This window comes from Cucurbita pepo, chromosome LG14 (genome assembly GCF_002806865.2).
Source record: "Cucurbita pepo subsp. pepo cultivar mu-cu-16 chromosome LG14, ASM280686v2, whole genome shotgun sequence".
Taxonomy (NCBI): Eukaryota; Viridiplantae; Streptophyta; class Magnoliopsida; order Cucurbitales; family Cucurbitaceae; genus Cucurbita; species Cucurbita pepo.
The window spans coordinates 2,906,948-2,927,261 of NC_036651.1; the positions used below are offsets into that span (position 1 = coordinate 2,906,948).

Consider the following 20,314-nt stretch of genomic DNA (forward strand, 5'->3'; position numbering starts at 1 on the left):
TTAATTGTAATATTCAAAATGGACAAAATCTTTTTTCCGTATAATATATTATAAATATATGATATTACTAATATTATTATTTTCCCAAAATAAAATAATATTTATACTCAATTTTGAGATTTAGTGGTGTATATATATTTTAGTTTTTATAAGGGTAAAAAGGACTTTTCACTTGATTTTTTTTTTCGCCCTTCTAAACCCAAAACCTCTGATTTGCATCTCTTCGTAAGCGCCACGCTTCGCTTCCGGCACTGTTCTTCCGGCCTCCTCCCTTCTCCGCCTCCGTCCTCGCGATCACTGTCGAGCTCTCATTCAGGTACTTCTTTTTGTTACTTTTTTTTTAATGTTCTGTTCACCATCTTCTTGACCATCTCCTAATCTGATTTGTGTTCGTTCTGGATGTGCGTTTTATGCAGTCTTACCTAACTCGAATCGCTTAACTCGTTGTTTTTCCTTTCATTGTTTACCCTTTTATTTCACTCTATGGCTAAAGCAACATCCAAACCAAACTAATCTATCACTTGCAGCTGAAAAGCAAGCGAGCAATCTGAGAAAATTAATCAATTACATGACTGTGCTCTAGACAGGTAATTTCAATTGACTTCTTAGAAAGATTGTCTTAAGATTCAATTTGGAGGTAATAAAATGATAGGTGCGCATACATTTGGTCCCTTCCTGATAGTCATAGGCTCGAAATTTCTTTAATGCTGTCTTGGGAGTTGGAGGTATTGATTTCTGACTCTTATCTATTGGTTTGATGGATGTTTGAATTCACTCGAGAAAATTTCCCGCTATAACTAAGAAGAGAATCAAATTATTGTTATTATTTTGGGGGTAGCGGAAAGAGAGTTTACTCAAATAGCTCCAGTACGGGAAGAAAGGAGGAAGGTGAATCAACGGTTGAGGTTGATGAATGTGATTCTAGTGGGCAAAAAAGTTCGGCCAATGCATGATTTGGATGAAAATAAAGTAAATTCTTGGAGCACTCTGGGCTGTGCTCCCATTGATGTGGAAAACCAATAATTAGGCATACTGGATTAAATTTGGTGTTTAGTCTGTTCTTACCATATTAAGAATGTCTTTCAATACGGCTTTAAAATATTTTTCTTGCTTTCCAACTTAATTGTTTCATGGTTAATTCTGCAATCAATTTTTTAATATGATTACTTGTTGTTTGTCGGTAGACAGTATCAATGGCTTACAGGCGCAGCCTTTGCACAAGAGCAAATCTTATAGCCCGGCAGTCTCATCCATCNTGTCATCCATCGATTAGTATTTTCGGTCATACTAATGACCGTAAAAATGAACATTTGGATGGAGATTCAATTTCCCATGAAAAAATCAATAGTTTCCTGCAGAGCAGATCATTTGGAACCAGCTTTAACAAGTCATCCAGGTCTAATTTTTTTACTCATGATAGAAAATATCCAAACACTTTCCTCTCGTCGAGCGCNCCAGGTCTAATTTTTTTATTCATGATAGAAAATATCCAAACACTTTCCTCTCGTCGAGCGCTGGTTCCTTTTTCTGCCGCTACATGTCAAGTACTATTGGCGAAGGGTCTGAAAAAATTGAATTCATGAGTGATGTTGCAGAAGTTCTCACAGATACAACCGTTCAATCAGCTGTATCTCAGGCTTCTGTTGCTGATGAAGTAGCCATTGCTGCTGCTGATTCTTTTCTCTCTGTCAAGGGTGTGCAGTACTTTATAGATGGTATTCATTCTTTTACTGGATTAAATTGGTGAGGATCCGCAATTTTTCATACTTGTATTTCTTTATCATATATTTTGCCATGAACTTCTTATAGCTAACTGTTCACTGATAATCTAACTTTTGGAATCCGTCAGGTGGGCTTGCATTGTATTAACAACCCTACTGATCCGTGGTGCAACAGTCCCACTTTTGATAAATCAACTCAAATCTACTGCAAAGCTTACTGTATGTCAGTTTTTTATGCACTCGATTTTCCATGTTTACTCCAACTTCAATTTCTAAATGCAAATTCTTCCATTTTAGCACTTGTTCATAATTTATTGTTCTTTTGGGTTACTGTAGCGTCATCAAGGGATTTATTTTGAGCTTTCGACCCAGTGCCTTGGCACTGGAACCTTAGAACAATAGTCAATACAGCTCATAGTCCTCATTCTCAACCAAGGAGCAGTCTTTTAATAAATCTCTGATATTGACGTGACTCAAATTGTGGTTGTTGTAGATATTTTTTTCCATGAGTTTCTATTTCTTTCTCTAAGACACATGCATCCTTTAACACTAAGTGTTATCTGGGTGGTAAGGGCTGTGAGGATACTTAGAGTCAGAGATAGCTTGTAGTCTCTGTTTGGAAACTTAATAGTTGGAAATCCTCGTTGTTCTTGGTTTTTTGAGGCGGTCTTGTAGTGAGCAAAGCCTTCCCGAGGTTAAGGGGGTGTCCCATGAACAAAATTGCTAGGAGTGAAGCCTCTGATGTCCTAGTTATCCAAAAAAGGGTGGGAAAAAAGAAAATATACATCCTTTTTGCTTATCTTAATTGCTGCCACTTTNAGGGTGGGAAAAAAAAAAATATACATCCTTTTTGCTTATCTTAATTGCTGCCACTTTGTGTCTAGAGAGCTGGTTAATTAGAGCCAGGAAGAAGGTAAGTTGGCTGCAAATTGGAATTCTGACCTTGTATGTCTGTTCATTCGTTTCATTGAATTGGCATGATGAACTTAATATTTTATATTTCTTCTGCTTCTTCGTTTGCATTTAATTCTCACAATGATCTAATGGAAGGGAAAAACATGCATGTGGATATGTTCTTATGATGTAGTCCCACATTCTTTTTCTAGCTGTATAGAGAATTTTCTAGCTTGTTATTAAATTCAACATATCTTTATATCCTTGCTCAACCAAATTTTTGGGTGATGCAATTTGATCATGCTACAGAGGCTAAAGAATGGGGAGGTTCGCAACTTTTAGGGTTCACCCACTTGTTATGGCGGGAGCTGTCACCTTCTGTGATAGAATTAATTTGTGGCATTGCTGTTATCTCTTTTAACCTTTTCCCTCTGGCTTTTGTTGCACTTTCTGCATCTTTTACTATGTTATCAGTTTTAATGTGATGCAAGCTTATATGCTGATATTTCACTATTGTGAAATATATGCAACTTTTAATTGGGGATTGTGGCGTTTGATTAAAGATTGAATCAAGTCTCATTTGTTGTATAGTTGTTAAGGCCTCACTTGGAGGAAGTTAAGACGGAGATGCAAGAAAAGGTATCTTGTCCAATTCTTGTATTTATATGCGATCAGTATCATTTATTGATTATCATATCACAATTTTTCTTTAATGTAAAAGCAAGTGTATTTCATGCACCACTTTACTCACTCTTTGAAAAATTGTAATGAAGTTATATAGTTTTTTCCCCTGTTTTCTTTTTCATCAGGGTATGGATCCCAGGGCTGTTGCTGAGGGTCAACAAAAAATGAAAAAACTTTTTAATGAGTAAGTTCACTTTTTAAAACTTGAGACACATCAAATTGCAATAGCGTTCTGTGGCTTAAGTGTGTCTGTGTGTGACCAAGAGAAAGGTAAGGAAAATTAGCTGAAGTAATGACCAGCTAACTTCTCAATCCCACGAACAAGATGGCTTTCAAAATTGGAAGTCAGAAGAGATGGATCCTCCTGCAACCAAATAATACAGATCAGGAGGTTTTTGGTAAAAGCTAGCTGTTAGGCCCCCAATAGTGAATAGTTTTAAATATGTCCATATTGCAGTGGTTAATTTTATTGATTGGGCTGTGGTTGAAGTCACTTGAACAGGGAAACAAATGTTATTATTTTGTTTGCTAAATGTTTAGTATCTCAAACTTGCCATAATTTTTTTTGTCCTTTTAATATATACAATAGCATTCTTATTTTTTGAAATAATGTCGCAGTTTTATAGCTTGTGAAATCATTATTTTATATTAGTAACAAAAAGTTCATAAACGAACGAAACTATTCTTATTTGTGGTGGCAGGGGGTTATGAACAAAATAATAAAAAAGTGATAAAACGTGATTGTAGATCATTTTCATCTAGCAACCTTTCTTTCGCAAATCAGTGTGCTTTGGTTTTCTCTTTGACCTCTCTGGAGGTTTCGACATACTGTTTTTGGTTGGTCTTCAGTTTCATGAGTTTGTCCTTGCAGGTTTGGTGTGAGCCCATTTACTCCATTGAAGGGACTTTTTATTCAGGGTCCTGTCTTCATCAGTTTTTTCCTTGGGGTAATGTATTTTTTTACTTAGGAATGACTAATGATAAATCATTTAGGTATTGACGTATAGTGTTTATTACTTTTATTGTTCTCAATCATTATTTTCTTTGGCAGGTCTCAAACATGGCAGAGAAAATGCCTTCTTTTAAAAATGGTGGAGCATACTGGTTTGTTGATCTCACGACTCCAGATACTATGTACATTTTTCCAGTTTTAACTGCGCTGACATTCTGGATCACCGTGGAGGTAGACATTCGTAAATTTGTATTTTGTCTACTTTCCCAAACCTGCAGTTATGGCTTGTTATGGATTAGATACATGGATCCCTTCTTTATGTTTAATATTATTTTGTTTCTTTTCTTTTTCCTGGTACTTGTACTAGACTAGTCGTTTGTAGCATCACAGTAGCATAAATCTTGGACCAATAAAAAATCTAGCAAAGTCTCCATGGAGTAACCATTGGTAGTAGAATGAAACCGAGCTTAATTTGCTGAAGTTGAAACGAAATTGCTTCCCTAATCACTTAATTAGAGCCACTTGAGAATTATTTTTCTTTCATCTTCATCTTCATCTGCATCATCTGCATCCGCATCTTCCCATGAAGATCGATTCACTTGACCGGTTTCATAACTTTTATTTTCCTTTTGTTTTTGTTAACAATATTATTTCCTTTTTTGTAGTAGTATATTACACAAATAATCTTAAATTCTGACTGCTTTCATTTTCTCAGTACAACATGCAAGAAGGTATGGAAGGTAATCCTATAGCTGCCACAATGAAAAATGTGATGAGGGGTCTTGCTATAGCTACGGTTCCCTTGACCATGAATTTTCCAAAGGTATTTGCCATTTTTTTGTACCAGGAAAAATGCTTTTGTTTGTTTCCTTCTGGGTTGAGTGCAAGCACCGGACATCAAGCAGTCACCTCATTCTGGCTCTCAATTTTGTTACTGGCATTAATTTTAATGTTTGCACTTTCTTTAGTAGTCATGATAATATAATGCCAAGATCTGAAGCGAAGTTGATGGTTAGTTGCATCCTGCACTTTTGTTCTTCGCTTCACATCTTAAAGTCTTTTTTAAGTTTTGATTTCTGAAATCAGTAATTATTAACTCTGACAAGATCTGAAGCGAGATTGATCACTAAGTAATCTGTAAGTGATAAGTTCCATCATAGTATGNTATGACAAGATCTGAAGCGAGATTGATGGTTTAAGTAACATACATGTACACATCTATGATTTATTGTGCATTTTGATAAATTTTTTATTACATGTATTTGGTAGAACCGGGGGTCTTATATTAAAAAATCACTAAGTAATCTGTAAGTGATAAGTTCCATCATAGTATGAAGAGAATATCTTACACATAAAAAGTCATCTAATGCTGCATCATGTATATGATTGTGCTTGGGAGTTTATGCTACAAGATCCTTCTTTTCCTTACAAGCTTCATAATACCTGGAAATTGGATTGTGGCATTGGATGGGGAATAGCTTCCCTTGTATATCTCAACTGTTATCAGGTCACTTACTCTGGTATTACATGCAGGCAATATTCTGTTACTGGGTTACATCTAACGTGTTCTCACTCGTATACGGGATTGGTGAGTTGTTCAAGCTCCTAGTTATCACCATTGATCTTTTACTGTTTTCCTCTGATTAATAGATTTGTATAGTTTTCTGCTGTTCACTTTTCCCCCTGACAAATCTGAATGACATGTTCGACAATTTTCAGTTCTCAAAGTCCCCGGGGTTAAGAAGGCATTGGGTGTTCCAGAAATACCTGTAGCAAACACCAATACCACTCCACAACCTGCCTTCTCGTTTCTTACAGCTATGAAACAAGCAACAGCAGCACCTGAACCTACCGCCACCACATTAACAGCTGAACTGTCACCGTCGCAAGACCGGAAAATCTCATCATCGTCGGTCATCAGTCAGAGGCTTAGAAGTTTGGAAAAAGAAGTGAAGGGAAGGAAAAAGATGAAGAACAAGAAAAAGTGAGGCTTATACTTTAGTTTCAGGTATTGGTGTATTATTACATTCATTTAACTTTCTGTAGTTTTGATATATAACCAGTTGTTTTGATAATTTTGATACCCCAGGAAGAGATAGAGATATTATTAGAAAAGAAAATAAATTGTTTGCTTGTAAGAAATTCTACAAGTTGAATCTGAATTTTGGACTTTTGATAAGAATACTTTGTAAAACAGAGCTGAGATATTAGAAAAGTGTTGGATGATCTGTGTTTAAGGTGTTGTTGTAAAGTCAAGAAGTTGGTTATGCTTAAATAACAAACTCCAAATTTAAAGTGTTCACACAAGAGGAATGAACCATTTGAAGAAGCTCATCAATCAACCAACAACAAATGACCCAATTGAATGAGAGTAGTATTAATTGCTTCTGGGATGCTATGATTAAATGCACCTTTTATGTTCTAAAACAATTATTTTATTATCTTTCCATGATATTTTGGTCCTTTCTTTTGGGTTTATCAATAATTTAAATATTTTGATCATCAATTTAAAGCAATTTTTATATTTTGTGCAACTTAATTAGTCATTATTTGAACACATAAATAAAGAAAAAAAACACCCAAAATTAGGAAAAATTTCTACGAGTTGGATAACCAACCCAATAAATGCCAAGTTGAAGGTCCTTTGCAATAAGTTTCGCCATAATTGTGACGTTTGATTTTTTGCCCAATTTTATGATATAGTTTCATACTATATAAGGATAGGTTTTGACTTTATTTATCTTTACCTTGTATTAAAATCTCCTTAAACTTTGAACTTACATTAAAATTTCAGAATTCTATTAAATATAAAATTTCCATATATAATTGATAATTTTTAAAGGACGATCATATTAAATCTGTTAGATGTAAATTTAAAATTTTAAAAATTTATTGGACAAGATGAATATTTTAGAGACAGGTTTAAAATTAAACATAAATTAGCCAACCTCCAGAACTCTCTCCTTAATTCAATTATTCACTCATTTATCCAATTTTTAATTTTCTTTCTATCCATTAACAAATATTTTTGCCGCATCAAAATTAATGAAAAAAAAAAATACCCATTTGTATCAAGAATCCATCAAAATTATTTGAAAAATTAATTAAATTGTTGTATATAATTCATGAAAATAGTAAATAATTTAAATAAAATTTAAATGTAATGATTTTCATATGATTTCCATCGTTTTTTTTAACAAAATAAATAAAATATTTTATTTATTTATTAAAAAAAACAATGGAATACGTAAACCCCACATAAATTTGGTATTTTAAGAAAAATATTAAATGTTGACGTGGACCGTTTATTAACTCTACAAAATCCAATCCCAAACGGGTCTACCCAATCCCAACCCCATTCAAGTTTATTCTCTCCCCACAAATAAAATAAAATAAAATAAAAATAAATCTCTGTGGGGCCCACTAAAATTACATTTATTTCTCCCCCCTTCAGTTTCAGTAATTATTTTTTTCTTATATTAAATATTTTTAAAGAAATGTAAAGTTTTTATTATTGTTGCGTCTTTTCCTTTTTTCTAGAAAATTAAATTCATTTTTAATATCAAATTTGTAAAAAGAATAATAATAATAATAATAATAATAATGAAAAACTTTGCTTATATGAATATAATTCAATCATATTTTTATTAATAAATAACGTTTTTTAAGTGTATTTTAATTAAAATGTTAAAATTTTGGACCCACATATTAAATTTAAAACTTATGTGGAGTAAGTACAATATGTCATTTATTGTTTGGCTATATATCACATCATAGTGCACCATAATATTTAAAAAATGTAATTAAATTTTAAAGAAATTGAGGGGCTAAATTGGTAATACTAAAAAAGTGAGGGACTAAATTTGTAATTATTTTCGTGAAGGAAGAAAAAGAAGAAAAGTGGGTGTATTTACCGCATACGCCACTTGGTCAGGTCACCCACAGCCACCGGTCTTCACGACTTCTGTACTTTGATGTCTGTATAAAACCAACTTCAGCTTCTCAAATTCATCGAAATTTGAAGGATTCATACACTACAGACTCGTTATTTGGATTGTTGCTCTGTAAAGCGGAGGCTGAAGGATGTCGCAGATGAAGTATTTGATTCAGGTGGAGGAGTCTAAGGCCGCCATTGATGGAAGGCCTTCGATTGGACCTGTTTACAGAAGTATTTTCGCTAAGGATGGGTTTCCGCTTCCCATTGAAGGATTGGATAGCTGTTGGGATATATTTCGGTGTGTTTTCTTCACTATCTACTTTGTTGCTGTGAAAAACCGCTACTAGATTCTGCATTTTGTGCTTTATTTTCATATTTGAGCTTCATCCTCCTTCGCTGTTCCATTTTTTTTCTTCTTGTTTCTGAGCTTTGATCAACACCTTTCTCTCGGCTGTCTCAGCTGTGCATGAGCTTATCATGTTGAGGCCTTCGTATTTCTACGCAATCCTTCCGGGGAAAAGTTTGGGGAATATTACGCAGTGTATCAATTTATTCATTGATTCCTGTTGTATTGCAGGTTGTCAGTGGAGAGAAACCCTGGTAATCGAATGCTTGGCCGACGTGAGATTGTGAATGGGAAGGTATATGCATCTTGCATATAATCCAGACGCCCCAAAGTGTTGTTTTTGTTTTTCTATCATCTACTAAGACCTTGCAATAAGTTGTATCTTGGATCTGTTTATCGCAGGCTGGTAAATATGTGTGGCTAACATATAAGGAAGTGTACGATATGGTCATAAAAATCGGAAATTCTTTGCGCAGTCGTGGTTTTGAGGAAGTAAGTTTCCATCCTCACGAGGTTATTCGATTCATTTATGCAAGTACATCTCTGCAAATCTTGTGGATTAATGCTTTAACTAATCTCTATTTATAGGGAGCAAAATGTGGTATCTACGGTGCCAATTGCTCAGAGTGGATAATAAGCATGGAGGTAGAGTTTAACTTTTGCTCCTGACTTCTTTCTTGATACCGTTCATCTTTTATCTTCTTCGAGAGTTTTTTCTTTAACTGTTAATGCATTTGTGGATGACTTGGAACTTGTCTCTGTATTCTTGACATCCGTCTAAGTTATTGCTACTTTATTCTAGACGAATATTGCATGACATTGAAGTTCACTTGCAGGCATGTAATGCTCATGGGCTCTTTTGTGTTCCCTTGTACGACACATTAGGTATGCTTGTTCTAAATTTATAATTATATTGTGTGGTTTGAGTATAATATCAAGTGCGCTCTGTATGTCNGCACGCTCTGTATCTCTTTCATCAGTAAAATAAAAGGAAGCTGATGAACTTTCTATCATACTGATTCATTGTTCAGGCGCTGGAGCTGTGGAATTTATTATTTGCCATGCAGAGATTTCTGTTGTTTTTGTAGAAGAGAAGAAGCTTCCTGAGGTACCGACTTATATGGTGGAAGTCAGAAGTTTATTATCTTTATTTTTGAATTACATATATGCAGATTAAATATGCATCTTTACTCTCTGAGAATTTAGTATCTTCATTTTGCAGATTAACTTCTCCTGGGTAGTTTTGATCATATGAAGTTTATATTTTTCTTTTCAGGTCTTGAAAACATTCCCAAGCACAACCAAATACTTGAAAAGTAAATTTTTATTTCTATTTAGATTCTCATGCCAATGGTGTGCCTATTGAAGCAACATTTTCATTTTTAAATTTTTTTTTATTAAAAGATTTCATTTGTTTGTTTGTAGCAATTGTGAGTTTTGGCAAGGTTGCACCTAATCTAAAAGAGGAGTTTGAGAAGTATGGGCTTGAAATATTTTCTTGGGATGAATTTTTGCTTCTGGTAAGTATTATATTTGAACTCTTGGCTCACCTGCATAAGGTCACCCTTGTTAAATAATTTAGTATCTTGCCTGAAACTCTTAGTCTCAACTGCACAAAGTTTTCCATGGTAACATTTTGTTTGGAAATGTTGTTTTCACTTCTGAGTATGGATGATGAACTGATAACTTCATCATTAAGATAATCTAGGTATATGTGGATGATGAACTGAAATGTTGTTTCCACTTCCTTCATTTCTCATCACAATGAAAAAAGTATTACTCATCAAATTTTTGGTGTCTGCTTTAAACAGGGTGAAAATCAGCATTTTGATCTCCCTGTGAAAAAGAAAAGTGACATTTCCACAATCATGTATACAAGTGGGACTACTGGAGATCCCAAAGGAGTGATGATATCAAACAAAAGCATAATTTCACTTATAGCTGGTGTCCAGCGTCTATTAGAGAGTGTAAATGAAGAGGTAGTTTTCCTTAGTAAATTTGTACTTCACAATCTTTTATCTATGATAACCTGGAAATGAAAATTTAACCAACATAACCTATGGAACAGTCGATCTAGATTGATATGCATTGTATTTCTTGTGTCTAATAGCACAATTTCTTACTTATCTCTCTCTCTCTCTCTCTCTCTCTCTCTCTCTCTCTCTCTCATACAGATGAATGCGAAAGATGTCTATTTGTCATACCTTCCACTAGCACATATCTTTGACCGGGTACTCGAGGAGTTGTTTATCTTACATGGTGCCTCCATTGGGTTTTGGCGTGGGGTGAGTAATCATTTGATTTTCTTCATGCACCAAATATAAGGTTTGTAAATGTTGCTTACCATTTTTATTCTGCAGGATGTTAAACTATTGGTTGAAGATATTGGGGAGCTCAAACCTAGCATTTTCTGTGCCGTTCCACGTGTTTTAGATAGAATTTATGCTGGTAAGCTGTCCATGTGTGAACTATATGATTTTGATGTCGTCATAATCCTTTTTGCCTGATAATAATAATTGAGGACATGTGTCTCTATAGGCAAAACCAATTGTATGAATTGAAGTACTGGTTTTATCTCTTTGGTCTGTGGATGCTAATATTTTTACTTGAATGCAAGTTCATATCTCCCATGATCAAAATAATTGTTATTATGTTTTCTCAGGGTTGACTCAGAGATTAGATGCAGGGGGATTCTTTAGGAAGACATTATTCAATCTTGCATACTCACAGTAAGTCAGTTTCACTTCGGTTAATTTTCTTAAAATATGCGTGGTAAATAGTGCTGATGAGTTTTAAATGTTATCTTATTTCTTTTTGGAAGATAGTTTTATGAACTGTGGCATGTGATATGTGTATACAAACTTNTATCTACTCGGTGTTATTTCATTATATTCTTTTTTCTGTGTTTTTATATCTTCTTTTTTTTTTAATTTTATCACAGAGGGTGTTTCTAGGGTATTGTTATGAACTCAAAACTTCACCAGTTATTGATTATTTCTCTTATTGTTACTCTAATCGGTTTTATCCTTTGGTGCAGTAAATATGGTAACATGCAAAAGGGGCATAAACATGGCGAGGCATCTCCCATTTGTGACAAACTTGTCTTCAGTAAGGTGGCATTTTTTTTCTTTCGTGTCGCACCTCCTAATTGACATGATAATCCTCAGATTTACTAAAATTTTAAATTCATATTTTGTTCTCGTGGGTTCTCTATCAGGTAAAGCAAGGGCTGGGAGGTAATGTGAGACTTATTCTCTCTGGAGCTGCACCACTAGCTACACACGTAGAAGCTTTCTTGAGAGTTGTGGCATGTGCACATGTTCTACAAGGATATGGTATATAATCCCGGCAGTATATTCTGAAGTTTCTGCTCTTCATGGACTCGTATAGATATCTTATAATTTTTTGGCATTCCTTCACTTTTTGTTCCTTCCATATTTCAATGATGATTATGTTCATGCTAATGTAGGTTTGACAGAGACTTGTGCTGGGACTTTTGTCTCATTGCCAAATAAACTGTCAATGTTGGGAACAGTTGGCCCTCCAGTGCCGAATGTGGATGTCTGCCTAGAATCTGTACCCGAAATGGGATACGATGCCCTTTCAACTACACCACGAGGTGAAATATGTGTGAGGGGAGAACCATTGTTTTCTGGATACTACAAGCGCGATGACCTAACCAATGAGGTTATGATTGACGGTTGGTTCCATACAGGTAATCTTAATCCGTGCAATAAAACTCATTCCTCTGTTTTCTATGGTTTGTTATCATAAATTTACCTCTTCTTTTTCCATTTTCTTTAGGTGATATTGGTGAGTGGCAATCGGATGGCAGCTTGAAAATTATTGACCGCAAGAAGAATATTTTCAAACTTTCTCAAGGAGAATATGTTGCCGTGGAAAATTTGGAGAATATTTATGGTCTTGTATCTGCTATAGACATGGTATTTGCTAAACTTTTGTCAGCTTTAATTGAAATGTTTTGTACACATTAGAAAGAAATCTTCAGTTATTTGTGCCTTATGCATGGTATTCTATTGTTCAATTTAGATCTGGGTCTACGGGAACAGTTTTGAGTCCTTTCTAGTTGCAGTTGCTAACCCCAACAAGCTAGCACTCGAACGTTGGGCAAACGAAAATGGAATCGAAGGGGACTTTGATGCACTTTGTGAGGATAAGAGGGCAAAGGACTACCTACTTGGGGAGCTCAACAAAATTGCAAAAGAGAAGAAGGTTCTATTTCCTGCCGATTTGCTAGACTTCTTTTGATTTGACTAAACAAATATTTACTCGATTGTCAAAAAGTAACATGAATCCCACTCTTGTTCTTGGCAGTTGAAAGGCTTTGAGTTTATTAAAGCCATTCACCTTGATCCTCTACCATTTGATATGGAACGCGACCTTATAACTCCAACATACAAGAAGAAGAGGCCTCAGCTGCTAAAATATTATAAGGTTCGTATTCGAATAACGACCTATCTCCCTTCAATTAAATCAAATTCCCCTATCATTAGAACTTGAATGAATTTAAACTTCATGGTACTCGATCTTTATCTTAAGACACATGATCGTTGTGCTTTGGCCCTAAATTTTTGCTCATTGGCATTCAGTTTTTTGCATTTAGTTTCTGAGGTGTCGTTTACTTCATCCATTCTCTATTTCGTAAATAACGTGTTTGGAATAGTTTTCCAATATCTTTAGGCTGCTTTTATTACATTTTTTGTTCTTTTTGTGCAGAATGTAATTGACAGCATGTACAAAAATTCAAAGAAGCCCTAATGACTGAAGACGACATTTATGGAATCCATTGCCAGACTACAGTGTTTCTATTGAAATGATACTTCCTTACTGTACATATGGGTCACTAATCCACCTAATCGATCCATTTATGTGAATGACAAATCTGTACTTTTAGGGGACATGGAAATTGACCCAAACATCTCTGCTATATTGAATCAATTTGTTGTGTATTATAGACAGATATCATTTTAAATTGGGGATGCCTGTTTTGAAGTTACTACTTTGACAAACAAGTAAAAATTACTACATTTTATCGTTGAAACTTATGAAGGACTAGAGAGACCAAACTGAGATGACACTTAAATATGACACTTAAATATCATAGACTAAGACATAGTCTTCGAATATTTGATTTATTGGATATGCTTAGATAAATTGTATATGCTTAGATGAATTGAATTGTATTGTGCTAAAATTGACCATCTGTAGAAGAGTTTCCTTGCAGGTCTTCATTTCTTCATTTCAGGCAGATAGCAGAGGGAAGAAAGAAAGGTATTTCTTGTTTCATCTCCTCCATATATGCTTGTATATGTATGAACCATTTGAGAGTTTTTTTTGTTTTTTTTAAGGTATAGTGATGATTTACAACACCTTGAAAACAAGATAAGCAAAAGCACACCATGTTTCACAAACTATATTTGAGTGTGAATGAAGAAAATGTTGCAGAACACACATCTAAAAGTTACACAAAGCTACTTCAAAAGTACAATGAAAGAAAAGAGAACTCTCTTGCAAATCCTATGAGAAGCCATGTTTTTGTTGCTTCTCTGACACTCTCAGCTTTTCATTCTGTCTATAAAGCGTTGAAGAGGTGGAGAAAGAGGATGAGCACCATTTCAAACTCCCTTCTCTCCTTTCTTCCCCAACTTCAGCGCCATTATTTGGCTGATTTGCATCTAAAAAACCTAAGCAAATCCATATCACGCGTAAATGTTGACTTTCTTCTGAAAAAAACGACGAGAAAGAAACCGATGCGACCTCACTATCTATAACTGCACATTTCTTACACCACTCCATGAACTCCAAAAAGCTTGTTGTATGCTGTATCTTCTTGGTTTGGTTTCTAATAATCTTCCTCCAATTTAGGAGAGAGTGTAGCTGGAAACTGAGATGTTGGCTGGAGAAGTAGTGTGAATGTACACAAATTCAAGGCTTTCTCCTGCAGCTAATGAGTTGAGCCACGATGGGAAGACATATGATTCACCAGATTTCTCCAGCCCCCAAAGAGGGCCATAAAGTTTGGATATTGTAAGTTTCAGGTCTTTGAGAGTTTTTGATGACTTATTGGTCACTTTTGTAGAGTATCTATAGTATGTATTTCCTTTAGCAGTCCAGGAAGTCGTCATCTTTTGCTCTACGGTAATCGGGGTAGAAGACGACACTGCAAAACAAGCTCTTCAGTCAAATTTTTGCCTCCTATGATCAATAAAGATTGGCTGGTCTTTATAAAGTAATCATACCTGGAGATGGAAGTGTTTTGGGGTATGCAGATGGGTCTGGATGATTAAGTGGAGGAAGAAGCACTGGAGAAAGAACAGAATGATGATCAGTGCCATGATTATACATGAAAATGCTTCAAGAGAAACCAAATGATCACAATAAGATTAGTACCTGGAAGGAGCTGATTGTAGCCACTATGTCCACCACTGAGTCTGGCCAAAATGCCAAGAATTGGAGCATTGTTATAAGTAGCAGGCTCAGTCTGCTCATAATTGTCCCTTTCATCAGCAAAGTTGTCGTAGGCATCAGGCCCACCCACAAGAGCACCGGTGAGAAGGTTGGGGTCGCTTGCCTTTCTGCCATACCATGTGGCATAGCCACCCCTGCAGCTGACAAAGGCAGAATTGACCTTGATGGAAACAATGGAAGATCCCCTGTGGTGGACTTGTCGTGGGTAATTGTTTCCATACCCCACCATGTAACTCGTAGCCCTCGGATTGTCCCCAAGAATGTAGTCCACCTGGTTGAGAATTAGAATTTTAAATTAAACAGACATTCCATCTGGTTTAATAATGATGACCCTTTTCTCATTTGATGAATAATAGGTACCTGAGATTGTGCAAAGCGAAGAAGCTCGGAAGGCTGGACACTGCCGGTGGCACACCTCAAATTAGCGCCGGCAGAAGAAAGATAGTCGGAGTAGACGGTGGCTAGGAAGGCAGCACTAGTAACAAACTGCATATTGTTCCATCTCTGTCGGAAAATAAGACCGGCGGGCGTGGTCTGAACATTGCGAGTACCTTTCTTCATGCAAGAGCACAAGAAATTTTCAGCCTTGTCCTTGTACCTCTCGAACACCGGCCCGTGGTGAGCCGCTCTTCCTTGCAACAAAAACTGCCATCACAAACACCCAAATCACTCTTATAATCTTCTGTTTGTGAGGATTACTGGGGAAATTATGGGTTTATTAGTAAATACTATCGTTCATTGGTAGGTCTTTGGAGAAGTCCAAAATAAACCCATGAAAGCTTATGATCAAAGTGGATAATATCATATCATTGCAGAGGATCATGATTCTTAACATAATATCAAAGTCGTGTCCTTAACTTGTGAGTCTCAAAAGTATAGTCAAAAGTGACTCCAACGTCGAATAAATTGTATACTTTGTTTGAAGGCTCTAGAGAATGAGTTGAGCCTCTATTAAGGAGAGGCTGTTCGACGGCTCCATAGATCTCAGAAGAGGCTCTATGGTGTACTTTGTTCGAGGGAGATTGTTGAAAATTGTTGGGAGAGGAGTCCCACATCGGCTAATTAAAGAAACCATGGGTTTATTAAGAATACTATCTCCATTTGTACGAGGTCTTTTGATAAAATCAAAAGTAAAGCCACGAGAGCTTCTGTTCAAAGTGGACAATATCATTCGATTGTGGAGGGTCATGATTCCTAACACTATTCAGACAATCGTCGGAAAATCTTTAAAATTAAAAGAACAAACCTTGGCGACAAGGGTTTGAACACCAGCATATTTGACATCCGTCGGTTTAAGTCAGTACGACCAACCAGTTCCTCCCATGGAGTCCCCATTTTCTCCAAGGTAATTCAAGTAATATTGGTTGTTTGTTGCCTCATACAGCCATGCAGCTGCCCACAGTAACTCATCCTGCAAATTCAATCTAGACACGTGAGTGATGATAATCAGTTAGTAATGGGCTCTGGAGAAGCCCATTAATGATGGCTTGGTGTAATTAGGCCCAAATTGAGGTGGCCCATGCAGGCCCAAAAAAAGAGGATGATACGCACATTGTAGCCACTAACAGAACGATAGTACTTCTGCGCGACAGTGATGCTGCTGTCGTACTTCCCTCTGTATTTGTCCGCAAACTCGAACAGCTGAAAGATAATAAAAATTAAAATTAAATTATACTCTCAATGGCATTTTCGTAATTTCACACCACCGACACTTGTATCACATCACTCAATTTATGGAATTTGTTCCAATAATTTTTCTTCTACTAAATATTTATTTCTGAACACAATACTTTATATTTATATATAAAAATAAAATCAGCATTTAATGACGCAATAAATAAACCTATTAATTGCGGTAGTTTTACTATCATGCGCCGTCGGGTATAGCTCACACTTCAAATTGTAAAATTTTTATTCTTAAAAAAAAAATGATAATTAAATTGGGTAACCTGGCGGGCATGGGAGAGAAGCTCGTTAGCATAGGCGGGGTTGTAGTGGCGGAAGACGAGGGAGGCGGCGGCCATAGCGGCGGCAGTTTCTCCGGCGAGATCCGACCCGGGATTACTCGGGTCGATCTTGTAAGCCCGTCGGTCCGTCGTCATGTCCTCCGGCCGCTGCCAGCAGTAGTGGTCTGTGTTACCATCTCCCACCTAATAATTTCCCATTCAAAATAATTTCAATAAATAAACCAACGAATCACAAATATTTAGAATTTAATGTTTGTTTAATTCCCAGTATTAATCAAAATTAGTGATACATTAGTTATAATTAATAACAAATTAGTGTAGTGATCAGTAAGACATAAAAGAACAAAGTGTGAATTCAAGAACAATATGAACTATAATTTCAAAAGAAAAGGAAGGTAAGGGTACCTCTCCATAAAGAACATNAGTTACAAAAGAAAAGGAAGGTAAGGGTACCTCTCCATAAAGAACATAGGGTTCTGGGTGGGCTTTGATGAGGTAATCGGTGCCCCATTTGACGGCGTCTAGGGCATGGCCAAGTTCGCCATTGGCGGCCATTTGCTTCCCGTATTCAATAATGCTCCAACTCATCATCGTCACCGTGAATGCCATCGGCAGTCCGAACTTCACATTGTCGCCGGCGTCGTAATATCCTCCAACCAGATCCACCTACACAAAACAAAAAACCCCCAAATCACTTTCCCGAGAAAATTCCACACATCAATTTTCTCATTAACCAAACAGAGTTTGAAAATAGAAGGCATTACCCCGCTAGCCTTGCCGTCTTGCAAGCNCCAAACAAAAAACCCCCAAATCACTTTCCGGAGAAAATTCCACACATCAATTTTCTCATTAACCAAACAGAGTTTGAAATAGAAGGCATTACCCCGCTAGCCTTGCCGTCTTGCAAGCCGGAATTGGAGCGCCAATTGACGCGCTGATTGTGAGGAAGGTAGCCGGATCTCTGAGCTTCGAAGAATAGAATGCTCTTGCTTAGAGCTTGACCGTAGTCATGGCCGCCTAGGGCCCAGGGGACCGAAATTACCAGAAGCAGAGCAATGACTGAGATGGAACTCTCCATTTTAAGGAATCGGAGGGGGAAATGGCAATGCCGGCGGGAGGACCCCANCACAGGGGACCAAAATTACCAGAAGCAGAGCAATGGCTGAGATGGAACTCTCCATTTTAAGGAATCGGAGGGGGAAATGGCAATGCCGGCGGGAGGACCCCAAAAGGGGAAGAGAGAGAGAGAGAGAGAGAGAGAGAGAGGCGGAGAGAGAGGCGGAGAGAAGGGCAGTGTGGGGAGTGGAAGAAGAAGATGGGGGCACTAAATAAGCTTGGAGGGAACTGGAAAGGACCCCTACAGGGGCAAAAATGGCAAATCATTTTTTTTTCTTTTAAAAATTAAACGGATTTTTAAATTCCAATTAATTATTTTCTTAAATCACATACCACTATTAGCTTTAATAATGCAATGTTTTATTTAACATTTCTAAAAAATAAAAAAATAAAAAAATAAAATTGTTTGTTCTATTTATTTATTTTTTTAATAGATATTGGTCTTAATTAAAAAATAATAATTTAAAAATACACAAAATAATTATTTTTAAATAATAGTTTCTAAAATTTTCAAAATAGAAGTGTAAATTATTAGAAAATACTTGGAGAAATTGGTATCAAAACTTTAAATGAAAGGGTATTATTGTAATTTCACCTTATCTTCCGGGCACGAAGGGTGGCCTGTATTCAGGATTCGATGGCCCGACAACCCGACAAATCAGCACTTCTCAATCCCTCAGTTTATTTATTTTTTTTTTATTCACATTTATTGTTTTTTTTTTCTCTCTCTTTATTGGTTAATATTATACAACTCCACCGACAGCACAAAAATAATATAATAATAACCATACTAATTTCTTCATTTCTTCCTTTATTTTACACTTAAATAATAATTTAATAATTTTGAGACTTTTCTATGGTTAATAGTATAATTAAATTAATAAAATTTTAATTTAATTTATTTCAATTTTTGAAAAAGAAAATTTGTTTATTTTTAGGTAAAATGTTTTAAAAAAAAATTAAGGCATTTAAATATATATATATCTAGAAATGAAAGTACAAATCAAGATTAAAATGATTAACCTTCTTAAGTAAATCGTTTTCACTATTCTTCTTCTTTAAATATACAATTATATGGTCCTAACTCTTTTAATGCGTCCACTTTTTTGGGTGGGGTTCAAAAACATTTTCGTCTTGTTTTATTTTTTATATTGGAGTAGCCAAATTTAAACCTATCTGACTATTAAGTCCACGTGAATTTTAATATGTTACAATTAATCATACTTTAAATATCGTCAGTAAATAGTTACCTTTAATCTTTAATTAATTAATTGATATACCCATATAAAAAAGAATTATTTAAAGTTAATTGAAAAATAAGAAATATATACCTAACTAAATAATGTTTAATATTCTATTAAAGGAACCTAAACTTTAATNCATTTAATCTTTAATTAATTAATTGATATACCCATATAAAAAAGAATTATCTAAAGTTAATTGAAAAATAAGAAATATATACCTAACTAAATAATGTTTAATATTCTATTAAAGGAACCTAAACTTTAATTATTGTTATGGTTCCTAATTTAACATGGCACGTATCTAATTTTGTCTAATTTATGTGGTCCCAATTCATGTGCAAAACCATGCATTTATTCTTCAAAATTGTTATAAACTTTTATTTTTTTAATTAAATTTAAATGTTACCATTTTAATACTTCAATAATTATTATTATTATTTTTTTTTTTTTTTCTCTCTTGAAATAAATTTGTTTTTAAAAAAGAGTTGAAAAGAATTTAAAGAAGGGCAAAGAAGGAAAATGACAAAAGAAGATACGGTCAAAAAGATCGGTGCTTGTCAGATTGCTTTATTCCCAACCGCAATCAACGGTCTCCAAGAAATAATAGTTAAGGAGGGCTATTAATATTTTTCTAATTATGCATTATTTAATTTAATATTATTTTAATTAAACAAAAACAGGATCACCTGACACGTCAACTAGTGTGAAAACGGCAACCTCCCGTGATGACTGGTTGGCGCCGGTTGTGTGACGGTCTCGCCGGCCATTTCTGCCGCTACTTTTACCCGTTGTCGGAGGCTGTTTTTAGTATTGAAATTTATTTGTTATTTTTTTTTTTTAACTAAAATTTTAATATTAAAATAAATTGATTTTATGGTCTCGAGAAAAAAAAAAAAAAAAGTGGTGGTTGGTTTCAAAATGAAGTTTCGTTTGAGAATCCTAGAGCTCTATCCCCAAGGCTATG

General features: G+C 35.3%; 2 protein-coding genes and 1 pseudogene across 6 annotated transcripts; 2 read left to right on the top strand and 1 right to left on the bottom strand.

Annotated features, from left to right (window-relative positions):
• The first annotated feature begins 194 nt into the window (after nucleotides 1–194).
• Nucleotides 195–6,488, top strand: LOC111810226 (mitochondrial inner membrane protein OXA1-like). Of its 5 annotated transcripts, none has more exons than XM_023696868.1 (12): nucleotides 195–316; nucleotides 528–587; nucleotides 1,185–1,396; nucleotides 1,459–1,743; nucleotides 1,850–1,940; nucleotides 3,207–3,254; nucleotides 3,425–3,483; nucleotides 4,171–4,246; nucleotides 4,351–4,482; nucleotides 4,967–5,074; nucleotides 5,785–5,839; nucleotides 5,971–6,488. In XM_023696868.1, exons 3-12 carry the CDS (start codon nucleotides 1,194–1,196, stop codon nucleotides 6,237–6,239), a joined length of 1,326 nt encoding a protein of 441 aa, XP_023552636.1. In that variant the 5' UTR covers nucleotides 195–316; nucleotides 528–587; nucleotides 1,185–1,193; the 3' UTR covers nucleotides 6,240–6,488. The 5 variants fall into 5 exon arrangements, with proteins under 5 accessions (XP_023552636.1, XP_023552638.1, XP_023552637.1 ...); XM_023696870.1 differs by having other exon boundaries at nucleotides 1,189–1,396; XM_023696869.1 differs by lacking the exon at nucleotides 528–587.
• A 1,694-nt stretch (nucleotides 6,489–8,182) lies between these two features.
• On the top strand, nucleotides 8,183–13,580 carry LOC111810227 (long chain acyl-CoA synthetase 4-like). The gene is made up of 19 exons (XM_023696873.1): nucleotides 8,183–8,486; nucleotides 8,766–8,829; nucleotides 8,937–9,026; nucleotides 9,123–9,179; nucleotides 9,371–9,419; nucleotides 9,566–9,642; nucleotides 9,811–9,850; nucleotides 9,960–10,054; nucleotides 10,346–10,513; nucleotides 10,709–10,819; nucleotides 10,895–10,982; nucleotides 11,197–11,263; nucleotides 11,572–11,647; nucleotides 11,752–11,869; nucleotides 12,004–12,249; nucleotides 12,339–12,478; nucleotides 12,585–12,767; nucleotides 12,870–12,989; nucleotides 13,272–13,580. The coding sequence occupies exons 1-19, from the start codon at nucleotides 8,335–8,337 to the stop codon at nucleotides 13,311–13,313; spliced, it is 1,983 nt and encodes a 660-aa protein (XP_023552641.1). The 5' UTR covers nucleotides 8,183–8,334; the 3' UTR covers nucleotides 13,314–13,580.
• A 358-nt stretch (nucleotides 13,581–13,938) lies between these two features.
• On the bottom strand, nucleotides 13,939–18,285 carry LOC111810228 (annotated as a pseudogene).
• Between the last annotated feature and the right edge of the window lie 2,029 nt (nucleotides 18,286–20,314).